The sequence below is a fragment of the Jaculus jaculus genome, chromosome 5 (genome assembly GCF_020740685.1).
Source record: "Jaculus jaculus isolate mJacJac1 chromosome 5, mJacJac1.mat.Y.cur, whole genome shotgun sequence".
In the NCBI taxonomy this organism is placed as follows: Eukaryota; Metazoa; Chordata; class Mammalia; order Rodentia; family Dipodidae; genus Jaculus; species Jaculus jaculus.
The window spans coordinates 52375016-52395155 of NC_059106.1; the positions used below are offsets into that span (position 1 = coordinate 52375016).

The 20140-nt window shown below is 51.5% G+C and overlaps 1 protein-coding gene and 1 pseudogene across 2 annotated transcripts in view; one reads left to right on the top strand and one right to left on the bottom strand.

The window, feature by feature from the left end:
• Positions 1-20140, bottom strand: part of Capzb (capping actin protein of muscle Z-line subunit beta) — a 132110-nt gene that overhangs the window by 18030 nt on the left and 93940 nt on the right. For both annotated transcript variants that reach the window (XM_004657579.3, XM_045150558.1), the window contains exons 3-4: positions 19850-19971; positions 13526-13639 (exon numbers count right to left, since the gene is read on the bottom strand). In XM_004657579.3, coding sequence (XP_004657636.1) covers positions 13526-13639; positions 19850-19971 — 236 coding nt within the window. The remainder of the gene's footprint in view (positions 1-13525; positions 13640-19849; positions 19972-20140) is intronic.
• LOC101606861 lies at positions 17623-17972 on the top strand (annotated as a pseudogene).

Genomic DNA, 20140 nt, shown 5'->3' on the forward strand with positions numbered 1-20140 from the left:
CCAGTGACAAGGCTGGCCAAAGCTTCCTTTTTGCTTGGCCTGCTCGATTCCGTTGGAGCTCAGGCCTGAGGCCCAGGGGCACTTCCGTCCTTCCACCTCTCACAGCTCGGAGCCTCGAGGTGTGGTGGGCTTGTCAGAGGCTGGCTCGGCTCTCCTGTGTCCTGGAGCAGCGGAAAAGGCAGGGTCGGGCTGCTCTGCACGGGGACCAGCAGAAACCCTTGAGCCTTGACAGCCTTTCTCAACACCACCTGGTGCCCACGTCACAAGCAACCGGTGGCTTAAGGTGAGTCCCCTTCTCCCTTGTGTTTTGTTTTCTTCCAGAGAAGAACACAACAGGGTGTATGGCTCGAGAGGTGCGAGCGCCTGTCTCCACTTCAGTGCTCGAGCCGGGGCCTGGCTCTTGCTCTGGGAAGCTCCTCTCGGGCATCCTCGGCTTCCCTAGTGGGCCCCACACGTCAGAATCAGTTTCAGAACGCTGGAGATGAAGGAGGTAAGGAGCAAGCAGGAGCTCCTGTGGCCGTTTTTTCCTTCCAAATTAAAAAAACTTATTGCAAGAACATTGTAAAAAATGAAATGCAGACATTAGCCCACAATACCATAAATTGCCGTATCTCACAATTCTGAATTTTCCAAGTTTCTTCCAGTCTCTGTTGAGATGTCTTATTTTTATATAACTTGTAAGCATAGTACAAGGCACCATGCTATGTTTGGCTCTTTTCCCCCACCAGACACCTAATCACCAGCCCACTGCCATGGAGTTGCGCGATCTGCACGTGTGTGTGCCAGCAGGGACCGTCTTCCTGGTTCGGGAAGGTCCTCACGGACTGGTGATCTGACTGGCTGTGCTGCTGCAGCAGGGTGCTCCCTGCTGGGACGGGACAGACATGCCGGGGCCTGGCTCCTCAGGCAAGGCCCAAACACCACAACAATTCAAGAACGGACTTGATCCCAGGCACCAAGAAGGACCTCCAGGGATGTGAGTAGCCACAAGCCTCAACATGACATTCCAATACAAAAGGAGCGAGCCTGAGTGATTAGAAGCACTCTGTAAACACCCAGAAGCACCGGCTCACTGGCAAGTGCTGTCAGGACGGATCTTCACACAGTTGGGTGGAAGGTGGCTGTGGGGTGCATAGGCAGTCCCCCCCCATTACATGGTTTATGGCTTTACTTTGCGCGTGAAGCATTAATTAAAGAGGGACTTCAACAAGTTCTTGAAAATTTATCCTTACCTACCGGACTTTGATCATAATGACATGAAACAAGGGGAAAAATATTTTTTATGTGGCTCACATTTATGAGTTTTTACATAAAGGCTTTTGTGGGTATTTTAAGAATGTGCTAAAATGTTGTCTAAAACCACATGAAGCCATCTGAGGAGTCGGCCGCCAGAACTAACAGCACACACATGGAAGTACTTTGACTGGCCTTTGTATATTTAATGAGTCAAGTAGTATTAATATTGTTTAAATGTTAACATGCTCTTTCAATGAGGTGGCTCGGCCGTGGCCAGAGACCTGCCCTCAGGCCTTGCACGTCAATGTGAGTGAGAGATCAGTGTGACCAAGCACCACAGGGCACCGAGGAGCTCACTGCACTGCCTCCAGCTCTGCCCCCGCCTGCCTGACACCTGAAAACCCCAGCTCTGGGGTGGGAGGAGAAGGGACCTGGGCGGTGGGGTGGGGAGACAGCATTCTGGCGGCAGGGCCACTGGCTCTTCAGGACATTCCCTGCTGAGGTGGAGCCGATGAGCTGAGGCTTGGCTCCTCCGTGGAAAACTGGGCAGTATGAGGCAGAAATCAACACAGACACAATGGTGATGACCGCCTCAGATCAGGACAACACAGGAACAATCTCAGGAAGACCAAGGAGATGTCACCCTGGACACAGGGTGAATCAGGCAGTGCCGGGGTCTCAGAAAAAATGTTCCCCAAGCAACATCAAGAATGAATAGAATGTGGGCTAGAGAGATGGCTTAGCAGTTAAGGCCATTTGCCTGTAAAGCCAAAGGACCCACGTAAGCCAGATGCACAAGGTGGTGCAAGCATCTGGAGTTTGTTGCAGCACCTGGAGGCCCTGGTACACCCATTCTCTCTCAAATAAATAAACTGAACTAAAAGAAAAAAATTAAAAAAAAAAGAGTGAGTGGGCCGGGCATGGTGGCGCATACCTGTAACACCAGCACTTGAGAGACAGAGGTAGGAGGATCACCATGGGTTCAAGGCCACCATGAGACTGCATAGTGAATTCCAGGTCAGCTTGGGATAGAGTGAGACCCTACCTCAGAAAGCAGAAAAAAAAGAGTGGAATGACAGATCAACTGAGGGGCAACCAGGAGCAGAAGGCTGGAATCACTTCTCTGCTGGTGTGCAACCAAGGAACTGAGGTCCATCAGCTCCACATGCAGTCTTAGTGACTCTCGGGTCATGGGCAGCAGAGATGAACATTTGTTAAGGCAAACGGACCTATGGAGGAATCATGTGGCCAGGACAAGGAGCAGTGGTGTCACTGGAGGTCAGAGCTGTACTCCGGCCATTCGAGAAGAGTGACGATCACCACACCATCGGGCCAGGAGGGAAAGTGAGAGTCTCAGAGGGGCTTGGCTATTTGGCAGAATAGTCTACCACAACCTCGCACCTGGCTGAGTTTATTCTCTACCACCTGTAAGAGCCGTGAACTGGGATCAGTTCAAAGCTGGAGCTGTCAATAATTCTGAGTTTCAGGCTGTTTCTCCCCATAAAGCACTCTTCCAGCTGAATGATGTCACAATCACACGTACCACCTATGCCCATAGTTCTGCAGCCACAGGGCTTCAGGGGAATGAAGACAAAGAAAACCTAATACTTCACATTCAAAATGACCTGCTTTACAAAATAACAAGACAGGATTTTGGCTCCAAGAGGTTTATGGAGTGTCTGAAGCTGAGGTGTACGTGGAGACTTTGGGTAGAAGCTTGTTTCAGAATCTGAGCTGTAATTATGACCCACCCAGTCTCCAGTCCTGGCCAGCCTCAACTGCAAATGGAATGGGAAGATGGCTTCTCAAATGCAGTGACTCCATGGTATGGAGAAGAAAATCCAGAGATAGAGCCATCCTACCAGTGGCTGAGGTTCTGGACCAAAAGAATACTTCTGTGTTCCTCCCCAGCCTATGGAAATACAGTAAAACTCCCACCAGCTATCAATAACCATTTGATTCTTTCAGCATCCTCACAGCTTATTAGGATGAAAAGGCACTGCTTCCCACAGGTGGGAACAGTTCGGCTCTACCCCAGGAAAGGGAAACCTCCAGACTGCTTGACAAGGCACCTAAGGCTGGCTGCCTCCTGCCTGTGAGCCCAGCGTTCCTTTGGAGCCTAGTGGCTCTAAGTTAACCACTGCTGAGAAGGGAGGCAAATCCCCTGCCAACAGGAGAGTACAGGATACAGCTGAGGCCCAGAAGGCTGCAGGGGACCCATAATCCTGAGACCTGAGCAATAGGGTACCTTTCCACTAGTGACTTTACCAGCCCCATTTAAGTCCATGTGTACAGAAGCCTGAAGAGGAAGGTGGGCTGGAGAGATGGCTTAGCAGTTAGGACACTTGCTGTCAAAGCCAAAATACCCAGGTTCAATTCCTCAGTACCCATGTAAATACAGATGCACAAGGAGGTGCATGCATCTGGAGTTCGTTTGTAGTGGGTGAGGGCCCTGGTGCATCCATCCATCCATCCATCCATCCATCCATCCATCCATCCATTATCATTCTCTATCTCTTTTTCTGGTTCCACACAAAATGGAGGAAGAATGACACTCAGCTTTGGATAGGATGCTAAAATCTGATCGCCCTTGTTTGTGTGCTGAGAACAGCTGTCTTCACCCCAGTTTAAAGAATGTGTCCCAGGTTTCGCCATGGACATGGGACAGATATTCTGCAGAAATGATCCTCTGAGCAAACATACCAATCAGCTTAGGCACATGCGACTTTAATGCCAGTCTGTGCACATCTGGACTGTGGCTGGAGCTCTTTATAGCTTCTTGTTATAGGCATATATTTATTTATTTACTCTTTACTTGAAGGGAAGTAACCAAAGTAACCCTGGAAAGACCAGTGTGGCTGGAGGGGCTGCTGGTCCGCTCTGGGCTCTGATGAGGCACCGAGACTCAGTACCAGCCACAGTAGCTGCTTCCCCACTGCATGCCACGCAGAAATCCTGTGGAGCCCACCTGGTGGCAAGTCAACAGTAAGGACAGCCCTACCATCCTCAATTGTCATTTCTGAGAACCCACCTGGGTGCAAAGGCTTTGAATGCGTGATCTCACCGGTAAGAAAATGGACGGCCAGAAAGGCAGGGAATGTGCCTGAATCACACAGCTGAGATACATGTCTGGAGTGGCTGGTCTCAAGGCCTGCATTTTGTATTTGTGACTGACGGGTGGCCTGGCCTTGTGAGACATTCCAGTGGTAGAAGGTGGCAGCACATGGCATGTAAGCCAAAAGGCACACACGAAGCTGCACCGTACCGGAGGAGTGCAGGAGCACCCTGGTGGTCCTACATCAGGACTTTTGGAAAGGAGCCCCTGTCTGAAGGGAGCCTTGCAGGACTCGGTCCTTGGTTACTGCCATGGAGTAGCCCAAGAGCCAGCTCAGTCGGAAGTGCTGGGACGCTGGCAAGACGAAGCAGCTGACCACAGGGGAGCTGGGACCGGCCTCAGGGATGTTTTACTAGCACATGGAACTGCAGAACCTGAGCGTGGCTATGCTTCATATGGTCACAGGAGCCCAGAGTTCACCAGGGATCAGTCTTCGATGCTGGTATTAGGGGGTCACGTTCACAGTCTGCTTTTCCACACTCCTGTTCCCAATGAACCTTCTTTATGCTAAAAGACGCACCAAGGCAGCCAGGTGAAGGCACATCCGTGGTGCTTCAACTCAGGTGTCCCCCATAAACATAGGTGTTCTGAATGCCAGGCTCCCCCAGCTGATGGAGATTTGGGAATTCATACCACCTGGAGGTGGTGTATTGTTGGGGGCAGGCTTATGGTTATTATAGGCAGTGTCCCCTTGCCAGTGTTTGGCACACTCTCCTGTTGCTACTATACACCTTATGTTGGCCAGGGGGTGATGTCCACCCTCTGCTTATGCCACTGTTTATCCCTGCCATCATGGAGCTTCCCCTCGAGTCTGTAAGCCAAAGTAAACCTTCCCCAAAAGCTGCTCTTGGCCAGGTGATTTCTGCCAGCAATGCGAACCTGACTGCAACAGGGCCACATGCCAGCCTGCCCAGAGCCTTCTCTAGGGACCACAGAAGTTGCAGTAGATGTCTCATCTAAGAGTAGGGGTCCCAGGAAACACATTCTCTCTACCACACAAAGGCCAAGGGTTGACCGGTCCTGGCTTCCCCATGAACTGCTTCCAGCACAGGAGGATGAGTCAAGCCAGTCCCACAGCAGGGAGGGTGTTTTCAGAAGCCTCACCCCCACCCCCCAATGCATGGCTGAAGCTACAAGGAATACATGTGAATACCAATTGTTAACTCTGCTGCCAGGAAGCTGAGAGTGGGACTATCTTTACCTTCTCCTCCTGCAGCCCCTGGGGCAAAAATGTATAGCACCCCAGGCCTGTTTCATGATCTCTGGGCAAGGAAAAGGGCACAGACCCTGAAGGAGGGCAGGGAGGGCTAATGTGCTATGCTGGCCTTACTAGCTCTGGGACTTTCCTGCACATTCTCTATCTCATGCCAACTCTCTGCTCCCCGCTCTCTCCCCCAGCTAGCTATAAGGTTCTGATCCTTGGACTGGCATTACTGCTGATGGAAAAGCATCAGGCCTTGAACTACAGCCCTTTGCTGGCCAGATGGAAGGAAGGGCCTAAGCCTTTAGCTAACCAGTCAGGTCCTTCCTTCCCAGGCCTCTCTGCTCCAGCCTCCGATGTCAGACCCCCTCGACCCTTCAGAACCACACCCTGAGCCTACGTGACAGACCTAGGCACCCTCTCCCCACAGTCCACCTCCTGCTTTGGTCTCATGTACCACAACCACCTAGAAGTGCCTTGGGACCATTGCCCATGCATTCCCCACAGATTGCAGCACCGTCCTGGCTGTCCAGCCAGGTTCACAGCTGTGTAGCTCCAAAGCTAACAATGCGCTAGGAGACCACAGGACCCAGCACGGAGCTGAAGTCAGGGCCAAGACCTTGGAGTGGAGGCAGAGCTCGACTAACAAAGGGGAAAGCTGCCTGAGGACACATGCCTGCTGGCCGAGTCGCCGGGACCTGGGTGCTTAGGTCTTCCTCCTTTCTCTTAGTGAGAACTGGTGCTTCAGATCCCAGAAGAGAAGCAGGGCTTCTGCACGAAATTCACATGCCCAGGTACCAGCCAGGGCAAACCTTCATCCACCCCATCTGCAGTCTGGTCTCTCTGCTCTTTGCTCCCCAAGGACCTGCCTTGGGTCCTTCCAGCACTAAGGGGACAACACAAGCATCTGCCCACCTGTCTGTTGTCTTGAACATGGCCTCTTCAGCCCCTGGATGGAAGCCACAGGCCAGGCTGGGTGTGACTCCATCTTGGCTGCCTGTGCAGAGCCCAGCACTAGTTCGGGGAGTTCTCTAGAGATGAGTGTTCTCTCAGGTAGTCGTAACGGGAGCTACCAATGCCCACCTGGGTCCTTACAGCACCCCAAGAGGCAAATGCTACAAAAATTAACAATTCCATTTTTACTTGATGCCTCACTGTGGGGTAGTGGTTGTACTACGACCTGACGGACGCACAGCCTAGCAAGCATGGCAGCTGTACGACAGAGCCTGCCACCTTGTCTGCCAGCAGCCTCATACTCACCCTCCTAAACTCAGAGAAGGCCTCACATGGGCAACTGCTGCCCTATCAAGAAAGCACTGCCACCCTCGCAACCAGAGGAGGGCACATAGCTGGGGGCAGGGGGAGCTCACGGGCCTCTCTGCCACTCCTGGGACTGCAGCAGGGTCACCAACCTTGTCTGAAAACTTCTCGGACGAGGAGGGTTGACTACAAATGCTAAGTAAAGCGTTTGAAGACCATCTCAGACCCCAAACCAGGAAGAACATAAAGCCCCTTCCATCACGCTCCTCCACCCCAACTCTGGCCTTCATTAAGTTTTGATTTCAATCAATTGCACACCCACTAAAATTAACTTATAAGGCCAATAAATTGCAACCGCATGGTTGAAGGTATTATCTGCTCCCAGCTAAGGGCCAGGGATTGCACAGCACAGGGCACGATGTCGCGTGCAGATGGGAACAATCAGCTTTGGAAGCGAGTGGTGCCAGTCCTCTTCTCAGTGGAACATCCGGTCCTGGGGAGAACCCAGGCAGAGAGAAGCCAGACAAGACCCAACATGAGAACTGGAGAGCGCCGGCTTCCTCTCCTCTCTGGAACCTGAAGGGTCAAGGACTGACTGACCTTGGGATCCCAGCATCCTCCTGTGGCTAACACAGCTGGAGAGCAGCTGTGAATTATTGCTCTGCATTCAAGATTCCACTTCTCAGTCCCTCCCCAGAAAGAGGGGTCTCTAGTCAAGAGATGAGGAACCATGACCTTGAGCAAGGCAAGGCTTGAGCCCACAAAGCAGTGTTAGCTCTGCTGGGGAAGAACAGAGTTGATTCACAAACCAGCTGCCCACAAGTTTGCCCTCTGTGCTTCCCCTCCCGACTCCTCCCCTCGGTTCCTGCGACACTCCCTACATGGATCCAGCTGACAGTCAGAAGAAACCACTCTGGAGCTTGCGAGTGAGATGAACAGCCGGGATTCTAGCGACCAAGGAAGTGTGAGAGGACTTGGAGCAGGTGGTGCCCTCAGCCGGTCATGGACTCAAGCATGGTCTGCTTGTCATCTGTTCATGTCCTCATGTCATAAGCATGTCCACAGACTTACTCTTTCCATCTAAAACAGGGACTGTTTGGGTAGGGTGAGAGGTGCTCGGCACGCGCTAGAGGAAAGGCAAATTTGCTTTCTGCTCAGGTGGGCAAAGACGGGAGCCAGTAAATGGGGGAGTCTTGGGGAGGTGCAGCAGGACAGCCAGGAGGAGGCAGGAACCAGTGGACTTCAAAGGGAGCGACACAGGACACATGGCTCAGATCACTGGGCCCTGCCTACTATGGGGACCGCTGGCCCCTTATCCCTAATTGAGAAACGCTGTGTACTGACTGTGTGTGTGCGTACCATATCCTCTCAGCATTTGTAAGCCAGAGGGCCTGCGTGGCAGCCACTCTGGCCCCAGCCTGTCACTCCGACCAGACGGACTCCATGTGCGGGTGATTAACTCCAATTCCTTGCAAAGTCAAAGCCCTTACAGACCTGGGGATCAAAGCTGGGGCCTGAAGATAGAATCTAGTCTTTCTGAGTCTCATGGCGAGGCTTTTCTCCCAGCAGAGACCCTGCCTGTGGGAGACAGTGTGCGTATCCCACCCCCATCTCTGTTAGGGGTAGTGCGGACTGAGGAGGCATAGCACTCTCTGCTCTCTCCTTCCACCTTCCTCTAAGGACAGGGTTACAGGGTTATAGCAAGTGAATGAGGACACAGGCACACATTGCCAGTGAGAAGAGACATACATTCCTACAAAAATCAAGGCCGAGGCACCAACCTCCGCTCCATTGCCCTATGTCTGTCTGTCTCTTTCTCTCTCTTCATGTATGTATGTGTGTGTGAGAGAGAGAGAGAGAGAGAGAGACAGAGAGAGAGGGAGAGATAGATAGAGAGAGAGAGAGAGAGAGAGACCGAGAGAGACATCTATGTTAATAGGTCCAATGTTACACTTCCCAGTATAAAATGTTCAGCCCACAAACACAAAGCTCCCTGAAGGCTCCAGCAACCCAGCACTCTTCACAGAGGACTGTGGCCAGAGCCTGGCAGACTGTCACGTGATGGGTGGGTGAAGGCCTGAGCACAAGCAGAGCACAGCCTCAACCCTGTGACTCACCATGGTCTGTGAGTTCTGAAATACCGAGGACCATCATCAGAAGCTAAAGATGGGTCCAAAACAGGATGTGGGTCGGCTCTTCACACACCCAACTTACAGGCAAAGGCCAGCTCCAGTGTGGAAGAGGCTCTAGGGGTGATGGCCTTGCTTACCAAGCCTGCCTTCCCGGGCACAACATGAGGCCTATTCTGCTCTGGAGGTGCTGAATGGCCAGCCATCCCTTTTCTTTCTGGAAAAGACAGGTCGTCCTCAGGATTCAGGCATTTCTCACCATGCCTGGAACCAAGCCACCTTCCTGGCTCCTTGTGGGACAGTCCCAGCATTGGCTGGGATGTCTCCTCCCTGAGGAACCTTGTCTAAGCCTATTTGCCCATGTGAAGGAAAGGCAGGTCCAAGAGTCCTGGGGTGACAAATGAGTCTTTCTGTGGGCATGGGGCAATGACAGGGAGGGGAAGCAACACGGAACACCCGGTGTAGCCACTCAGTGGTCAGCGCCATGTGAGGGCCTCCTAGACACACAAGGCCCAGGGATAAAGACCTCAGACTCCAGGACCACTGACACCCCACAAACCATTCCCCCAAGGTGCTATGAAAATGGGGAAATGAGTAATATACCAAAGTGTTCAAAAAGTAAAAAAGATTTGTTCCTTTTTAGCCAGAAACAGGGTGGCTCATCCTGTATGGTCAGCTGCGGAAAAGCTCCTACCGCACAATCTCAGGAAGCTCCTCAGCCTCCGATGACAGTGGGGGTGTGACCCTCATGATAGCCCCCAGCACTTTCCCTCTTACAAAGAAACTGGCGTTGCTGTGCCCACACCAGCAAGGGCAAGAAGGAGCTCCCTTGTCCTCTCCTCCCTCCCTTGCTACATGAGGCACACTGATATGCTGCAACCTCAGAGCCCAGTACAATCTCCAGCTGGGGCAGGGGTAGTCCTGCCACCCCTACAGGTCCCTCAGGAGGCTCCTATCCACAGCAGAGTGCAGCCATGTCCAAGGAACACAGAGACAGGTTTTCCCAGGGCAGGAAGCCTTCCCAGGAGGCAGTGCAAAGGTTCAGAGCCACACTCCAGCTCTGGCTGTTTACTGATGTCATCACTGGGTCTGTGGGAACTTGCATTCACACAACAGTTACTGGAGGGTTTAGGGATTGTTTTGAAGAACCCTTGATGACAGCCAATAATAGCCAATCCAGCCCCTGAGCAGGCACACACTATGATCCTTGCAGGTGGGAGCTAGGAGATGGACAGACAGTAGGAAACTGGGCTCTTCCCAGGTCTGGCCCAAGGCAGCAAGTCACTGTGCTGGGAAGTAACAATGTACATGTTAAACTCTGTAACAACTCAGACCCTCCCACCCCAACTACATCCAAATATACATGTAGGCAGGCTCCAGAGAGACCAGGGTCACGGGGAGCCAGGCAGCCTCCTGGGCTCAGAACAGCTCACAAGACAACTTGGCTCTCCACATGTGCACAGGCCTGGCAGACACTTCAGGGGAGCTTCCCATCCCAGCTCACTGAGCTGAGGGCAGGGGGCTGGAGTGTTTGCAGATGGTCTGTGAGGAGCTGTCAAAGCTGACTGTACTTGCAACTGCACAGCAACCGGGTGTGTGCGTGCCTGGGCCAGCAACCCAGAGACACTGGCAGTGCCAGCCCCTCTGCCTGGCTGGGCCCTTCAGATATCAGTCCTGAGTGCTCATGCCACTTTCTAAAAGGCATTCCTGGGCCACTGTGTTCAGGGTCATGGTCACTCCTTTCCTGCCCCCACCAGCGCTGACTTGTTCACGTAACTCGCACACATACGTGTAAGGCTCCTCTCCCGTGGGGGCTCCGGAGGGCAGACACTCGCATGCTTGCCCCTGGAGCAGGGAGAGGATTGTGTTATACCCCAGCTGCGCCACGCACTGGCTTGTGAACTTGGTTGAGTGACACCATGTTTGCAACTGTGTTAACTCATTTCTCCAAGGGGACGACCATCTCTCACAAGCTCAATGTGAAGATCAAACGACAAGGACAAGCTGGTGGGCACACTCCGCTGACCCTGGATGGTGCCTATTATGACCATTATTATTTGACCATCAGCATCTCTGCTGTGACACGAAGCTGCCCTTTCTGGGCATTCTTGTTGCACAGCTGGCTTTTCTTTTCTTTTCTTTTTTTTTTTTTTTGTTTATTTATTTATTTATTTATTTGAGAGCGACAGACATAGAGAGAAAGACAGATGGAGGGAGATAGAATGGGCGCGCCAGGGCCTCCAGCCACTGCAAACGAACTCCAGACGCGTGCGCCCCCTTGTGCATCTGGCTAACGTGGGACCTGGGGAACCGAGCCTCGAACCGGGGTCCTTAGGCTTCACAGGCAAGCGCTTAACCGCTAAGCCATCTCTCCACAGCTGGCTTTTCTGCAGCTGCTTCTTATGGCACGTAAAATACAGCATGTGGGGCTGGAGAGATGGCTTAGTGGTTAAGGCACCTGCCTGCCAAGCCTAAAAACCCAGGTTCAACTCCCCAGAACCCATGCAAGCCAGATGCATACAAGGTGATGCACAAGGTGGAGTCCAACTGCAGTGGCTAGAGGCCTTGATGCACCAATTCTCTCCCCTTCATACAAAATAAATAAATAAATAAACAGCAGTGTAGCCCAGGGAGATGGCTCAGCGGTTAAAGGTATTTGCTTGCAAAGTCTGACAGCCCAGGTTCGATTCTGTAGTACACATGTAAAGCCAGATGCACAAGGTGTCTGGAGTTCCTTTACAGTGGCTAGAGGCCCTGGCATAACCACATATATCCTCTCTCCTTCTTTGCTTGATAACAAATGAAGTAAATGGAGAGAGAGAGGGAGGGAGGGAGGGGATAGGGGAGGGAGGAATAGTGAAAAGGTACAGGTGAACTGTGACAGAGCAATGTGTTGAGTTTTCAGTAGGAAAGAGCTTCCTTTTGACAAGGGCAAAGTCAGAGAGGTCAGAGAACCCTTAGGCACTAAAACCCATTTTAACCATGAAAAGTGATAATTTATGGAAATTTTAGGGAAGATTTGAATCCCAGCTAGCCTCTATGCCCTGTTTGAGAGTTACTGGATCTCCCACAGCTTCTGTCTGCATCTGGGAGATGGGTGACCCCACCCAAAGATCATATTATCACATAAAATCTTGCCACACAAAGTACTAAAATACAGCTCTGCTGCTGACATGCACCTGGGCGCCACTGAACTATCCAGGGCCACTCAGCACTGGCCTCCTGACAACTGTGCTGATGTGCTTCATTGTGGGGGGGCGTGTTTCTGAGAAGGATCCTTTCCCCACTCAAACATGTTACAGCTAATTACAGTGGGCGGAAGACAGTTCAGTGGGCACAGAGGAGCCCAAGACCTCTCTGCTGACCACAGGGCCAGCCATCCAGACACACACTTTCTCCATCTCCATCCGAAGCCAGGGGGAGTCAAGTACAGACAGGGGCCAGACCCCACCTGCCTGGACTCAAGGGGTGGCTGGGTGCATATGGAAAAGCACAAGGAGCCGACTGCAGCCGCCAGCTGAGCACGTCACCGCCTCGCCCTGCACAGCGACTTGTTGCCCTGTCCCAGATGGTGGAATTACTGTGGCACAGCTAAATGTTTAGCTATATTTTCAGTATCATACTCAATTTAAAATGAGATTTGACTCGTTGATTGGCTCTGGGGAGATGGCTCAGTGGTTAAAGGTGTTTGCTAGCAAAGTCTCCAGCCTGGGTTTAATTTCCTGGCTACCCATGTGTCCATGGAAGAGCATCAGTCTATAGCAGCAAGAGATCCTGGCAACCCCTCTCCCCATGCAAATAAACAAATAAATAAGTAAGTAAAAATCTACAAGAGCCTACTGATTGAAACCCTGTCTTCTCCTGCCTTCCCATTCCAGTGCAGTTAATGAAGTGACTGAAGGCTAAGGTGTGTGGTGGCAGAAGACTCTGAGCAGGAAGAGACCTGAATGAACACACTGGCGTATCTTCACAGGGCAGGGGCCGCTGGCCCACCCGCCCAGGATCCAGATGAGGCTGGTTTGGGGACTACTACATGTCACTGCAGGGCCAGTGCTCCATCTACTCAGGATGCACAAGACATTCGTTTGGAGAGGGACTCCCATGTCTCCTTGAGCGAGACCTCCACTTGCTCTGTGTCGGCACTGAGCAGTCAGTGTGGGCCCCGAACTCCACTGCAAAAGGAGTATGTGGAAAAGCCAGGTGTGCTGGCGGTGCACGCCTGTAACCCCAACACTCAGATCACCAACTCAAGGTCAGCCCGGGCTACAGAGCAAGGCCCTGTGTCACAGGAAAGGGCTGAGTGTGCGCTGCAGTAGGAACCAGAGCCCCCTGGAGACAGATCTGGGTTTGAGCACTGGCTCTGCCATTTGTCATGGCAAGCTCCTTAATATCTTCTGAGCCTTAATGTCTTCATCTGAAAACTAAGGACTAGAATAGCTATGACATTTGAGAGGAAGTGAGACAATCGTGCCGTCTCAGCATTTGTGCTAGCACTATAAAGTGTGACACAGAGTTCCACAGTCAGGTTTGTGACAGGCAGCTTGATTTAGCAATGCTCGCTGATGTGCAAAGGGAGAAACTCACAGGTCTCGGTACTGGTCAAAGGCATTGTTGGCCTCCACCTCCAGCTTTCTCAGCCGAGCGGACGGCATGGCCCCATCTTCCAAAGGAGGGTCATATTTGTTACTCCACGGTGACCTGGACGGAGGGAAACAAGGAAGGTCTTATGACTCACTGTAGAGAGACAGGACTTGTGAGCATGAGCCCAAGCCCAGATGACTGACACCAAGAGGCATTCTGAAGGTTTGCAGAGCAAGGGCTCAGAGGCAGGCACCTGGGGGATGCACCCCAGATGGCCCCAGCTGGGTAATCAGCCAGTGCCTGAGCTCTGAGCCTCTTGAGAAAAGTGAGGCTGCCGTTTGCTACTCAGGGAGCACACTGTGAGGAATCAAGAGAAGGGTGTGGGGCACCTGGGCCCCACAGCCTGGCATGCAGTCGGCGTCTGATGAGTGCCAGGTCTTTCCTTCCCGCTTTCTCAGCTCTATGTTCACCAGCAAAGCAATCAGCAGACGCCCCTCTCCGCCCTGACCTTCCGGCCCTAAGACCTTCTTCCGCAGTCAGTACTAAGAAGAGAGTGGTCAGCCATAGAATCAGGTAGGAGGCCTGGCCCTACTGGGGAACTGATCACACCAGAAAATCTGAGTTCCTGGCTCCCCAGGGGGACAGAGGGTCACTTTCCTCACATGCAAGGCTGTGCATATGCCAAGACTAGGAAGTAATAAGGACCAGTCCAAAGACTCGCTACATTTGGTAAAATCTATCTTACCACATGAGGAAAGCATTTTGTCACCTGGGGAACTGAGAAGGGTATAAGGAAAAGACCTCCTCATTAATTCTTATAGGTGAAGGTCATGGGACTGGATGTTCAGAGAAAAGAATTAAAATTTGAGGGACAAAAAAAAAAAAAAATTGAGAAAACAACAAAGGGAAGGAGGAGACAGATGGTACTGGGAAAGCCTTCGCCTTGGGTGAACACACCTTGAGGCTGCTACTTCCAGGGGCCCAGGATGCCCTTCTAGGAGGGGGAGGAGAAAATCCCTAAATGCGTTTCTTTCTCAAGGATCTTACACAAGGATGCAGAGGGCCGCCACTTATTTGTGTGAGTTTTGGCGGGGGTTAATATTTATTTATTTGTAAGCAGAGACAGAAGAGAGAGAATAGGCACACCAGAACCTCCAGCTGCTACAAATGAACTCCATCCAGATGCATGGGCCACTTTGTGCATCTGGCTTTACATGGGTCCTGGGGAACTGAACTTGGGTCGTTAGGCTCTGTAGGCAAGTGCCTTAACTGCTGAGCCATCTCTCCAGCCTCTGATTTTTCTTTTTTTCTTTTTGAGGTAGGGTCTTGCTCTAGCCCAGGCTGACCTGGGATTTACTATGTAGTCTCATGGTGTCCTTGAACTCATGATGATCTTCCTACCTCTGCCACCTGAGTGCTGGGATTAAAGGTATACATCATTACACCTGGGTGATTTGTTTCCTTTCCTTCCCCTTCTCCTCCCCTCCCCCCCCTTTCTCTTCCTTCCTTCCTTTTTTTGTTTTTGTTTTTCAAGGTAAGGTCTCACTCTAGCCCAGGCTGACCTAGAATTTACTCTGTATTCTCAGGGTGACTTAAACTCATGGTGATCCCACCTCTGCCTTCCGAGTGCTGGGATAAAAGGTGTGTACTGGGCTGGAGAGATGGCTTAGCGGTTAAGTGCTTGCCTGTGAAGCCTAAGGACCCTGGTTTGAGGCTCGATTCCCCAGGACCCACGTTAGCCAGATGCACAAGGGGGCCCACGCATCTGGAATTTGTTTGCACTGGCTGGAGGCCCTGGCGCGCCCATTCATTCTCAATATCTCTCTCTGACACTCTGTCGCTCTCAAATAAATAAATAAAAATGATTTTAAAAAAAGGTGTGTACCACCATGCCCAGCTTTTTAAATTTTCATTTATTAATTTGACAGAGAAAGGGGGGAGGTGGGGGGGGGTAGAACATGTGCCAGGGCCTCCAGTCACTGCAAATGAATTCCATACACGTGCTCCCTGAGGAATAGAACCCGAGTCCTTTGGCTTTGCAGGCAAACGCCTTAACCACTAAGCCATCCCTCCAGCCTGTTTTTTAAAAAAATATTTTATTATTTATTTATTTGAGAGGAAGAAAGAGGGAGGGGGGGAGAGAGAGAGAGACAAAGAAAAAATGGGCCACCAGGGCCTCCAGCTGCTGCAAACAAACTCCAGATACATGTGCCCTCGTTCCCCCTTGCCCCCTTGTGCATCTGGCTTACGTGGGTCTTAGAGAATCGAACCAGGATCCACTGGCTTTGCAGGCAAACACCTTAACTGCTAAGCCATCTATCCAGCCCCTGTTTTTGTGTTTGTTTTGTTTTTTCCTTAAAGCAGAGTTTCACTCTAGCTCAAACTGACCTGGGACTCACTATATAGCCCAGGCTGGCCTTGAACTCAGGGCAATTCTCTTACCACAGCCTTCTAAGGGCTGAGATTATAAACGTGAGCCACCGCCACTTACTTATAAATGAGATTTGGAAGCCAGGTGTGGCCGAGCATGCCTTTAATTCCAGCATTCCCAAGGCTGAGGTGGGTGGATCACTGTGAGTTCAAAGCTAGTCTGGAACTACAGAGTGAGTTCTAGGTCAGCCTGGACTAGAGTGAGACCTTACATCCAAAAAGAAGCTAATTAACTAAGGTTTGGTTCCTCTACTGGCAGGCAGTGGGCAAGACATCGAGTGTGACCTGGACACCCCCCCCCCCCCCCCCCCCGCGCTCTTCTGCGACTCTGAGGCGCTCGCTGTGGCCTCCTTGTAGTCCTCGAAGGCGCATCCCAATGGCTCTCATTTAATGGCAACCGCATGGGACCAAGAGTCCATCCCCTTGCAGACTAGGGACCTGGACTCTTCAAGAAGCCTGTAACTCCCATTTCTCCTGCTCACAGACGACAGCATTTCAAGCTGTTAGGCCTGGAGCCGGAGTAATTGTAGCTGGGGGAAAAATCATAACATTACCCAGAATATTCTTAGTGGAAGGGGCACTCAGAACACATTTAAGAGCTTAAATGGAGGCCATTTGAGAAAAGACAGATGGACAGGAACGCTTAGATTTCAAAAGTCAGGCCTTTCATTTCCCCAGAAGGCTTTTTGTTTCAGCTAACAGGTTTCAAGCGGGGCTGCTGGCAGCAGTCACACCATAAGGATCTCATTTAAGCAAACCATCAAACACAGGATGGAAATGTGTGCAGAAACTCAGAAGACCTTGAAGTTTCAGATCCAGAAAGGGCAAGAGGAAAGACAAGCTCTGTGCCTCAACACCCCTGCTGTTCTGCAAAGCTCTGTCTCCAGAGCCCGCTGGAGCCCAAGGAGCACATGTGGGGTCTGCAGAGCACCCTGGAAGAGCTCAGTTCCCAGGGGAGGCAGGCCTGGGCACAGCCAGGGACACAACCTCATCTTTCCACAGGCTCCAGCAGGGTAGCTATGCTACCCAGAGCTTGCAGGTTAGAAATAAAAAGAAGGAACAGTGCTAACTGAACAAAACTGACTTGAGGACACCTCTCCCAGGAGGCTTTGTCTGAGACCCAGGCCTGGAAAGGACAGTCACTGTGGGTATGTGCCCCCTGGCTCGTCAGAGACTTGACTACTTCCAGTGGACTCTGGCTCACCCGCCTCCTGGGAGGCCTCCCAAGGAAAGCTGGCCCTGGACGCATTGCTGGGACTTGTCCACCCCCGGGGCACTCCCCAACGCTGCGCTGGGCCCCGCAGGTCAGCACCCAGTTCAGCTCTCGCCAGGAACACCAGCTTGTACACAGTACCTACCTGGCACCTCTACTTCCATCTAATGGGCGCTTCGAGCTCAAGGGTCCCAGAGTCGTGCCCTCCACTGACCGTGATTCTCCGCATCCCAGCTGCCAAGCCCTTCCACACTACCCACACGTACACCAGCAGTATTTATCTTAGCTCATCTGCTCATTTCTACCCCAGCTGCTAGCCTATAACAGTCTACCTATCTTCCATCAGAATTAGAAATGGGACCCAACCCTTAAACAGTTCTCTAGCCTCTCAAAAAGCTAGTACTTAAAAAAAAAAAAATCCAAGGCGGTTGGCTGGGGCCTGGGAGTCCCTGCAGCCATGGCGAGTCCATCACAGGGCATCCAGCAGCTGCTGCAGGCCGAGAAGCGGGCGGCCAAGGTGTCCGAGGCTCACAAGCAAAGACTCGAAGGCTGAAGCAGCCCAAAGCAGCAGCCCAGGCTGAGATTGAACAGTAACAACTGCAGAGGGAAAAAGAGTTCAAGGCCAAGGAAGCTGAGGCGCTGGGGTTCCATGGCAGCTGCCGCCCTGAGGTGGAGAAGGAGACCCAGGAGATGACCATCCTCCAGACCTACTTCCAGTGGAACAGGAATGAAGTTCTGGATAACCTCCTGGCCTTTGTGTGCAACATCCAGCCAGAAATCCATGAAAACTACCACATAAATGGATAAAAGAGGGAAGAAGTGCCTATTCCACGGGCTAGCACTGAAGACGCCCTCAAGGAACCTTGCAAAGCTGGAGTCCTTATGAAAGGCATGCATTATTGTTCTCCACTGTAGTACATCCCTCCACCCTTTGTACAGACTTAGTACTTATCCAAAGGATTCATCTAGTATGTCTTAGAAATTTAATGAGTATATGTTGTCTGTTTCCCTGTGTGTTTTTGCTTAGGCAAAACATGTATCACTGTTGACTTTTTCTTTCTTAGTCTAGTAGGGAAAAAAAAATCAATTATTTGAAGAAAGAAAGGGATTAAATTTTCCCTCACACTTTCTTAAAGGTCAGGGGCTTTATCTATGAAAAAGTAGTAAATAGTCAATTGTAACTTGTATGAAGCAGCCGCCAGCCTTAAAGTAATCTATTCCAGCTAAAGGTTAGAGCAGTAAATATACTTGTTTGGGCTGCTGCTAATCTATCTTACTGAAAATTGCTAGATAGTAGGACTCAAGAACTTGTTATATGTTACTTGGTGTACTGGTAATCATTTAAAAGTAAAGACTTTGTCATGCATTTTCAAAAAAATAAAAACAAAAACAAATCCCACCGCCTGGGAGGCAGAGGTAGGAGGATCGCCATAAGTTCGAAGCTACCCTGAGACTAAGGGTGAATTCCAGCTCATCCAGCTAGAGTGAGACCGCACCTCAAAAAAATAAAATAAATAACTAAATAAAATAAATAATTTTTTAGAAGGCTAGTATTTTATTAAGCCTTTTGAACACTGGGGGAGCTCTGTGCTGTTCTGCACTTTGAGTGTTACCTCCTTTATTCTCCCCTGGAAGCCTCAGCCCAGCCCTCAAGGACCACGTGCTGCCTGTCCTGCCTCCTGAACGCCAGTGAGCTTGTCTCCACCCAGGGCTTTGGCGGCTGGGAAGCCTCTTCCCAACCTGTGCACAACTCAACTTGTGATCCTGAAACACGCTTCCCAGCCAGCCTTCCCTGACTGAGCACCTGCCTCTCCCTCCCTTTGCCGTTTTCTTCAGCAGCACTTCCACAACCTGTGCCATCCATGTGTGTGCACATGATCTATCTTCCAGCTCTAGAACAGTCCTGGAACACGCCATACTATAGAGAGATGCTAGGGCATATTCTGTGGAACCAGTAACTACTTTTATCCCTATTGTACAGACCAGAAGTAACGAGGAACTGGTAAAGGTCCTGGTGCTAAAGGAAGTAATGCTGGTTTGGAGCCTACACTGCCCGACTCCAAGTCACTCTCAGTCTCTGCTTCTCGGGCAGCCAGCATCCTCTCCAGCAGAGGCAGTGGACTGAGCCTCGGGACTAGGCCCAGTCTCAATGGCCTCTAACAAACAGAACATGGCCATCCATCGTCCTGGACTACTCCGGGATTCCTGCTCTTGGGATAACTTCCTGACGCTCCTAGAAGCCTGGTTCATTTCTTTCAGGAGGTGCTCCTGGAGCCAACCCCAGCTCTCATGACCCAGCTCTGTGCCGGCACTGGGGGTCACATCACGGGCCATCAGCGGCTGAAGCTAGGGACAAGTGTCCACTGGGCAGCTGGCAGCACTCAGCATGGTGACAGCGCAAGGGAGCACATCTAGGAGCACTCATCAGACATCCTCCCCTGGACCCTCACCGCATGCACACCACAATGGACAAAGCCGTTCTCCCTCTCCCACTGGACTGTAAGATGCATGAAGCTCTAGCCAGTGCAGCCTACAAACGCCTGCTGGTGGACTGGATGAGTGACCCGAGGAGGGGAAAGAGGAGGACAGAAAGTCGTATAAAAGACAAGTGTGTGAGACACTGGCCTGTCAAAGTCCAAAGGCCCTGGGGCTGCCACAGTGGACACTTCTAGGTGTGAGCTCACCTGTAAGAGTCACCGTCTCTGTTGTAGTCACACAAAAGGTAATCCTTCCCCACCACTTTGTCTCTGGCAATTTTCAGTGGCTGGTCAACAGAAGACAGGAGATCCTCACACAGACTAGGGACCTGGTAGAGAGAAGGAACAGGTAGAGATGTGGTTAAAATTAGCATCTCGGAGTCAGGGTTCAGCCATCTTGTGGTGAGGGTTTAACATCTGGCTCTTGGTGCCTTGCCAACATTCTGGGCCTGCTCTGTTCCTCAGGTCCAAATGTGCCCGACAGCACTGTGTCCTTCT